The sequence below is a fragment of the Portunus trituberculatus genome, chromosome 18 (assembly GCF_017591435.1).
Source record: "Portunus trituberculatus isolate SZX2019 chromosome 18, ASM1759143v1, whole genome shotgun sequence".
Classification (NCBI taxonomy): Eukaryota; Metazoa; Arthropoda; class Malacostraca; order Decapoda; family Portunidae; genus Portunus; species Portunus trituberculatus.
Window position 1 is genome coordinate 9,800,175 of NC_059272.1, and position 9,375 is coordinate 9,809,549.

General features: G+C 40.8%; 1 protein-coding gene across 1 annotated transcript in view; it reads right to left on the minus strand.

Annotated features, from left to right (window-relative positions):
- Positions 1–1,562: 1,562 nt before the first annotated feature.
- Positions 1,563–9,375, minus strand: part of LOC123505366 (glycosyltransferase 1 domain-containing protein 1-like) — a 16,739-nt gene continuing 8,926 nt past the window's right edge. The window contains exons 4-9 of the mRNA XM_045256585.1: positions 8,147–8,303; positions 7,152–7,310; positions 4,126–4,554; positions 3,189–3,316; positions 2,169–2,350; positions 1,563–1,579 (exon numbers count right to left, since the gene is read on the minus strand). Of these exons, the coding sequence (XP_045112520.1) occupies positions 1,563–1,579; positions 2,169–2,350; positions 3,189–3,316; positions 4,126–4,554; positions 7,152–7,310; positions 8,147–8,303 (1,072 nt within the window). The remainder of the gene's footprint in view (positions 1,580–2,168; positions 2,351–3,188; positions 3,317–4,125; positions 4,555–7,151; positions 7,311–8,146; positions 8,304–9,375) is intronic.

The following is a 9,375-nucleotide window of genomic DNA, read 5'->3' on the forward strand; positions in this document are numbered from 1 at the left end:
ACACACACACACACACACACACACACACACACCAAACACACACACACCAAACACACATACACTTAACATCTTAGCATCCACAAAGATAATTATGTCCGCCATCTTTTCTTGTCTAAAAAAATATATTCAATAATGTTTTCTTTATCTGTTTTATAAAAGAATTATATATCTTTTTTTCCTTCCTTTCCTTTATCTTGAGGCTCCGTCTTTCCCCCTCCTGTTATTCCCTCTCCAGACGCCATCAGGTTATTCAACAACATAAACATTCTTTCCTTACTTATTTTCTCTTTTTTCTCTTCCCTTCTTCCTCATCCCTTTCCCTGATCTATTTACAATGTGTGTGTGTGTGTGTGTGTGTGTGTGTGTGTGTGTGTGTGTGTGTGTGTGTGTGTGTGTGTGTGTTTGTATGTTTTGTGTTCAGACGCCAACCAGCTCTACCCGTTCATCATTTAATTTCCTCACGTAAAAAAAATATTTCATTAAAGATGTGCATTAATTGAAACTTCTCACACCATCACTCTTACAACGCCACACACACACACACACACACACACACACACACACACACACACACACACACACACACACACACACACACACACACACACACACACACCACGTAGTGTTGTTGTTAGGATACTCGTCTCACAACCGAGAAGGCCTGGGTTCGAGTCCCGGGCGCTGCGAGGCAAATGGGTAAGCCTCTTAATGTGCAGCCCCTGTTCACCTAGCAGCAAGTAGGTACGGGATGTAACTCGAGAGATTGTGGCCTCGCTTTCCCGGTGTATGGAGTGTGTTGTGGTCTCAATCCTACCCGAAGATCGGTCTATGAGCTCTGGGCTCGCTCCGTAAAAGGGAAGACTGGCTGGGTGACCAGCAGACGACCGTGGTGAATTGCACACACAGACACACACACACACGCCCGGTAGCTCAGTGGTTAGAGCGCTGGCTTCACAAGCCAGAGGACCGGGGTTTGATTCCCCGGCCGGGTGGAGATATTTGGGTGTGTCTCCTTTCACGTGTAGCCCCTGTTCACCTAGCAGTGAGTAGGTACGGGATGTAAATCGAGGAGTTGTGACCTTGTTGTCCCGGTGTGTGGTGTGTGCCTGGTCTCAGGCCTATCCGAAGATCGGAAATAATGAGCTCTGAGCTCGTTCCGTAGGGTAACGTCTGGCTGTCTCGTCAGAGACTGCAGCAGATCAAACAGTGAAACACACACACACACATCACACACACACACACACACACACACACACACACACACACACACACACACACACACACACCATTACTAAAACCATCAGAAAAAAACAATATTACTATAACAGATTTCATTCCTACCACTACAGCCACTACCACCACCAGCACCACCACCACCACCACCACCACCACCAACAACAACAACAACAACAACAACAACAACAACAACAACAACAACAACAACAATACAGAGAGAAGAAAAGCAAACTCAATAAAGAATTCAAATAAAACCTAAAACTTTTACATTGCAATATATGGCTGGCTTTTCTTCTCCCTTGGTATTTGTTTTTGTTTTTGTTTTTTCATCTGCCGGCCTTCTCTGTTCAGGGATCCTAAAAGTAACAGGAGCACAATAGCATCAAGGAAGATCAAATTGAAAAAAAAGGGAAAAGCGAGACAGAAAGAGTGAAGAAGGTAGAGAGAATGAGTGTGGGAAGAGGAGAGACAAGAGATATGAGGCATAATGGAAGTAAGAAGAGAAAGTAAAAGTGTGAGAATCGGGGAAGACGACACGGAAAGAATGAAGATTGTAGAGGGAGTGAGGTCAGGAAGAAAAAAGACAGGAGATATGAGACGAAAAGGAATAAAAGGAAGAATGGAAGAGAGGGGAAGTAAGTAATAGAAGGAAAGGAAAATAAATAGAGGATGAATGAAAGAAGGGAAGGTGGGGAAGAAGAGACGGAGGAATGGAACGAATAGATGAAAAAACGAAGGGCGAAAAGAAAGATCAATAAGAGTAAAAATGGAAACTAGATGAACTGGAGGAATGTAAACCAAAAAAGAATTATGTACAAAAGTGGATGAATAAAAGAGAAAGAGAAGTAAGTGAGTGAATAAATGGAATGAAGAAAAAGAAGAAACAGCGTAAAAAAAAAAAACTGAATGAATGAGAAAGATATAAGAGCAACGAGACAAAAAAAAAAAGTCAGGGAAGGAATGGGCAAACAGACACTCACCAAGAGCCATTGCCTCCATAATCGAGCTTGCCATACTCTCAGAGCGGGATGAATTAACCAGGACGGTGGCGTTCCTTATGACAGCTTGACACTCCCGAGGGGTAAGACTGGGGCACACACGCACGCCACTCAACCTGGAATGAGGAATGGTTGACGCACAGGTGGAAGAACAGTAAGGAAAGTCAGCAGCGAGTTGGAGTGAGATGGTGTAAGTTAGGATGATGTTGAAGGGGGAGGAGGAATGGCAAGGTAAGAGAAAGGGTGTTAGGGGAGGGATCAAATCGTGAGAGGTGTTTTATGATGTGATGTGAGTCATAGTGTGGAAAAATGTTGAAGTGAAGTTGTGGATATTGATGATGGTGAAAAGAGGGATATTATGAATGAGTATTTACGAATTTCTTATTGAGGGAGACAAAGTGATGAACGTTAGGTGCCATTGAAGGTGAACCACAAAAGTGAAGTGTGCAGTTGGAATATTCAAAATGAAATGGTTGGTTTCTCTGCCAAGCAGAGCAGATCCTGATAAATTATATAAATAGGACTCTATATTTTACCGGGAAAAAGACAGACGGCCGGTAATAGACTTTTATTAGTATAACGCTGACCACAAAAACTTTTAAGAGTTTCAAGGACCTGATATTAATATGAAAATTAAAGGGATTTGTATCTCTGTTCCTTTTGTGAGTATTTACCTTCACAAGCCTCCTTCACCTAATCAGCCTTTCCTCTTCACTGCACTCATTCTGTGGTAATTATATATTAAATGAATATAGAACAGGAAAAAGAAATAGAGGGAAATAACAGAAGAAAACAGGAGAATAAGAGAGGAGTCATGAGAAGAATAATGATAAATAGAGAAAACAGAAAGAGTCAGTACTAGGCACAGCTGTTCTATTCTAACAACTTTTAATAGATATTGAGAGAAACTGCAACATGCCAGTCACAACAATTCCCATACATCCTCGTCCTCACCTGCTGACTTGGATGAGCACGTGGTCAGCATAATGAGGGTCAAGAGAGGGCCCAACGATGAGGAAGCGACCATATCCTCCCCGCGCTTGCTGCCACTCGCTCCACGCCTCCGTCAGGAACAGCACGTCCTGGCCACCACGCTCACTTTTATTAATTAACTCATCATAATGGTCAATGGGCATCCTTACTCCACCGTGCCCACCAGATATTGTCAAGTCCACACACACACACACTCACGTCTCACTACAAATGTATCCAGCGTACCAATGTCCATCATGCAGTGGCGTTGTTAGGTCTGTGCGAGCAGAGGTACGGCCTTGAATATTTTATAAATCTCTCTCTCTCTCTCTCTCTATTTGTCATTCCGATCATGCATCAAGGCCTCAAAAATAACATGATATCGTTGATTAAAAAAACGTAAATGCCTTTTTGCGTTCTCCGTGCGTCATTCAAGCGACAAATTTAATTCATGACATTTGGAACGATAACTTAATATTGAGAGAGAGAGAGAGAGAGAGAGAGAGAGAGAGAGAGAGAGAGTGTTTTGACTTCTAGTGGTCGCTAACTAGCTATACCTACACTTAGACAAGAGTATAGATATTATATTTTTATTACTTCTCTTCCCAAACAGAATAACGAATGAAGACGATGAGCATGCTGAGATAGAGTTTGCTGAGAAAGCTGCTTCTTTCTTAGCAGCAGCAGAACAAATGTCACCGAGTCATTTACAAGTTCAAGTTAGAGAATAAAGCTGCTTTGTAGATGATTATTAAAGTGCATGTACCCATTACACTCCACACTCAATGAACTTGAAGAATGGTGCAATGAACAGTAAAGAGCTATATATTCTTTGCTTGTATAAGTCAACATTATTAATTAATCGTGCTCACGCTCAGCACACTCAGGCCACACGCACATGACCGCGTACACTACTCACCTTAACAGGGCGGAGTCCAGCCACCATCAATACCAACGGCTGAAATAGTGCAGGCAATTCCACTAGTCCAGACAACCCTTCCATTTGTGGCTTACATAGGATCCCGTTTGTCCGAGTGTTCACGTTTTCGTTTCGTGCAGTCGCCCCTTTACCTTCATGCGGTGGAACGTTTTCTGTGGTGCAAAATTTTCCCAAGGCGCTACATTCCTCTAGCCTTGTGCTTTCATTCCTTCCTGCTGACTGAACAGATTTCTCAGCGCCCTTGTTCTCGTGGTGTAAGGTGGCTGTGTCATGATCGCTGCTGTGAGCTCTGTTCTCTACGTGAGCTGCCTCTTTCGCATTTAAGTATGATAACACGTCGAAGTCCAAGTTGGGATCAACTACAACAGCTTGAGGCATTATCCATATTTTATTCGGGAGTATTGACGGCTGGGGGAAAAGAGGCAGGATGATAAGTGCTGCTCAAATTTGAGAATGAAGTGACAACATAAATTATGGAAGAAAAGGAATATGAAAGTCAGGGATCAATGAGTTACATGAATTTTACATTAGCGAGATGAATGAAAGAAAATAAAATCAACATTAGTTTTAGCATGTTTATCCTTCGTCAGTTCATTTAGACAGAAGATACTTCCTAGAATCAGAAAAAAATTATATATATATATATATATATATATATATATATATATATATATATATATATATATATATATATATATATATATAACATGTTACTGTTCTGCTGTGCTACATAACTCAAGTACTTACTAATCACTCCTGTTCTTGCATGTTACGCGTCACTCTGTAAGACGAATGTGCACTTCCTGCTTACCTGATGCCTTGAGACGTCCAGAGAGAGAGAGAGAGAGAGAGAGAGAGAGAGTGTCACAATATTTCTTAGATCTAAGAAAACGGACTCAAATTTGAAGCGTATTCTCCAGTAAAACTATTTCTATTGTTTGTCCGCACATAGAACATTTTCGTTGCTTGTTTGTTTTCATTCTTTTTAATTATAGATCAAAATGGTGTTCTTTCAGTTACTTTAATTTTATTGTACCGTGATAGGAAAAGATGTCTGTCAAGAGAAAGAAGAAAGACGTGTACACGCATATCATCACTTTATCCACTGAAAAAAAAAAAGTTGTGTAAGTTTACGTGGATAAGAGTTTAATTTGATTAGTAAAATCCACGCGTGGCTTGCACTGGAAAGGGAGGAAGGGTGGTGCATTCATAACTTAATTAATCTGGACTGACGATAAAGTAACGTATTTTTGTGATGAATCACCGAGATAGATGGGAATGTTTTACCCCGTCACGTTGAGGTCGCGTTCAACTCGCCGTAATTCTCTTTTTGTGAGTTGTTAATAGGAAATATAATGTAATTTGCAGTGATAATTGATGTAAATGTGTGAAATACTGTTTGGTGTTTACAATATTAACCAATATGGCGAGCTGGGCTGTTATGGTTTTTGATGTGAATTACTGAATCATGTTTTGGTATTCAACTGTGCTAACGAGGAAGAGGAAAGATTAAAGAGCACGGATCATGTTAAAATTAAGGGAGAAAATTACTGATGACCATTCATATAGGAGCATGTCATTGTCATACTGTTCATTATATCATCTCTCAATTTGAAGGTAATTTATAGCTCCTAATATTAAAAAAAAAAAAAAAAAAAAAAACAGCCAGTCTGCTTCTGACATCATAGCCAGTGTTCGTTTTCCGCCTCCCAAAACAGGTATTTGCACCCCTTTCAGAGATATATATTACACGAATGGCTTTATATAGCTACAAAGTGATACAACTATCAAAAACGACTGTTTTGACCATCAACAGGAAGTATCGAAAGCGCGTAGTTATTCTTTGTCGATAACTGCATTATGTAACTGAAATTTATAAGTGAGTGATAAGAATATATCATACAGTAGTTCATGCACCTTTTTGGTAGTTATTTTATTGTGAGGTGAAAAGTTATTACGATATTAAATCTTGAAGTTTGTTACGAGTGAAATTCACCAATCAGGCAGAAGTGTCAGAGAGCAGTGGCCACCCAATAACACAAGCAGGCAGTGTGTGGCCGGCAGTGGCGTCGTGGAGGCTGCTATAGTGGTGCTCACTCAAAGCAAGGTGATATTCTTGATCCTGAGAAGACTACTAATTCTGTAGAATAGGTCGATGAAGTGCTAAAAAAGTGTTTACAGTGTGGCCTGGTGTACAAGCGCATAAACAAAAGTAGAAAGATAAAAGCTGCCGATCCCTGGCAGTCCCCATGGCGTCGGCACATCAGTGGTGACCGGACTGACTCGATTCCTGAAGCTGAGACACCGATACTGGTTCGTTTTTACTTCATTACTTCTGGCTTTGTTATTTTCCTTTCAGTATCAGTTACTACTTTCTCTCAATCTGAAAATCGGAAACTAACTAAATATATGATTCACTTGCCGTATTTTGACAAGTATAAGTGAGCGATAACTAGTGTATTGTTTGTATTCGCATTATTTGATTCATCTAAACAGCACGCATGTGATGGTGAATGATTGCATGTTATACACGAGCATGTACCCTTATGTGTATATCAGTGGACGGCAGCTATTACACTATCTATAAGGACGTGTTTTGTCGATTATTAAATCATCCTCAAACAATGCAGTCAGTCTTTAGAGATGCCGAAAAAAAAAAAAAAGATGGATTTGTAATTCTTGTGATTTTCAATACTAGGTTGACAATATCCAGAATTTGGATATAGTTCTTTAACCATAGTTTGGTCGGAAGGAATGTGGGAGGGACGAGGACGATTTAGCGCATGTCTTAATGGTGTCTGTAACGCAAAGTGTGATGATACACTGATAAACTCGAAAATTGTGACTTGTAGTTCATTTCCGTTTATTTCCGTCAGAAACTTGGGAGTCGAAACGGAAATTTTGCCGAAAGTCGCAGCATTCCTAAGTCGTTCTGTCTACCCAACACGTGAGCTTTCGTAGTCACGTCAGACTCCCGTCGCAGATCTTGACATGGCGTCACTCACCCAGACTTGAAGAGCAGCGTCTCGCATCGAGTCATGGAACGCGACGAGGCTCTTAGCGCCAGCCACCACCCGTCCCATCACCTCCTTCTTCACGGCATCTCTGACGCACTCGTTCACGTCGGTGCCGCCGAACACAGTCACGTAGGGCACGCCGAGTTCCTAAACAGGCAAAAACAGAGTTATTAATATGAGAAGTGGAAACGAGCTTAACGAAGGGACGGGCGTGTGATTACAAGGGGAATAATGCATTAGGGTGTGGGGAAAGTGTAAAAGGTGGAAGGGAAAGAGATAATTATACAAGGGGGATGCGAAATTTGTTGAGAGAGAATGAATAAGAGTTGCTGATATAGAGGAAAGATGAAGGTGGATACTGAACGCCATGCACTCACCGCATCGGTTTGTGTGTGGCAACAGAGGGAGGGAAGAGAGGTGTAGTGGTGACACAACACGGGAAAAGTGTTGTCTTTGCATTGTAATTATTGCATTTGGTTCAGCTTTCTTTCAATTTCATTTTTTCATCGGTTCATTTGATTATTTCATATCTTTCATTTTGATGTCCGTCTAGTCCATTAAATTACTTAAATCCCCTCACCTTTAAGTTTGCATCGTGGTTGTGTTGCAGTGGCATCCATAACCTCTCCTGCACAACGCGCATGAAGGTACTGCATATGTAGCTAAACTATATCAGTTAAACTATACAAATTTCCCATACTCGTGAGCTTGGTTCAGTAGCTAACCTCATTTTGCTCTTCTAGTAGCTATCATCCGCAAGTCTCCATTACTCACCCAACAAACTTCGCTAGGAACAAGTCTCTGTGCACCATTAGATTCTACGTACATAGCAGCCGGTATACACAGCAGCCAACGGTACATAGCAGCTAGCATCCTTTTCGCCCATCATCCATATAACGCCTTAATTATATATATTCACTCCCGTCTGGATGATCACTCCTATTCCCTGGTTTTCCTGCGCATGAAATAATTGGTCAACCTACCTGGCAAGCCAGCAGCACATGGGATGTGCGATAGGCGTGTAGACCCAAAACAGTGATAATATTGTACTGTTTGGTGAGGGCGCGCAGAGCGTCGGTGTGAGGAATGCTGTCAGGGTCTCTGGTCACTGCCTCCCACCCTCCGCTCCTCAATGCACGCCTGTGAATCGAGGGCGTGCGTAACAAGGCGGCTAGGTGCCCACTACTGTATGCAGAAAGCGGAGAGGGTCCCGCCAAATCATAATTATCCTTGCCTGGGCCTGAAGGGCTTGCCACGTTGAGGATGCAGGCTTATTCGGACCTTGGCTAATTCGGACCATGGCTTATTCTGACCAGATTCGAACTCACGTTGTGGCTGATTCGGACCCCATGTTGTGGCTGATTCGGATTCATGTTCTGAATAATTCGGATCCATGTAGTGTCTGATTCGGACCTCATTCACTGTTTCCCAGTTCATTAGGAAGCACTCACTTATGATAAATATCAAAGAAAACAGGTTCAGAAAGTGCAAGGGCGCCTCACAAGACTATGGAAGGATTACAGTGAGAAGAAAATAACAAATATTCAGTTACTGAAACAAATGTTCAGCTATATAGACTATGCCCCGTGTAAATGAAATGTTTCCTAACAATTCATTCATTAAGCAATTTTTACCTTATTAGTCGTATATTTTGCATGAAATATTTGAACTTATTTTAGAAAATATCATTTTCAATTGTAGTTCTAAGTTTTTAGATGAAATACTGTAATTATTTTAGCAACTTAATTTAAAGTACTTTTTTAGTATTAGTTTATGTTATAGTTCCTTGTTTTAGATGATATAATATGTAACTATTTTTGGAACTTAATTTCAACCAATTATTTTGCTATTACTTAAATGAAATGTTCATTTGAAACTTTCATTAAATGCATTACTTGTTTACTTTACTGTTTGAGTCTCTTTTCCGTTTTTTAGTAAGGTGCTATTACTTCACATAGAATATGTACTTGATAGTTTCATTAAATAAATTACTTCTTTACTTTATTGTTTCAATTTCTTTTCTGTTTTTAAGAAGGTTCGAATAAGCCAGTAAAAGCTCCGAATCAGCCATCAAATGAAGGCTTGAATCATATTGAACAAATGTCCGAATGAACCATTAAATGGGCCGAATCAGCCAGGTCCGGATCAACCAAGGTCCGAATAAGCCTGTACTGGCCAAGTGGTAACGGTACAGGTTTGACAGTTCCTTGGA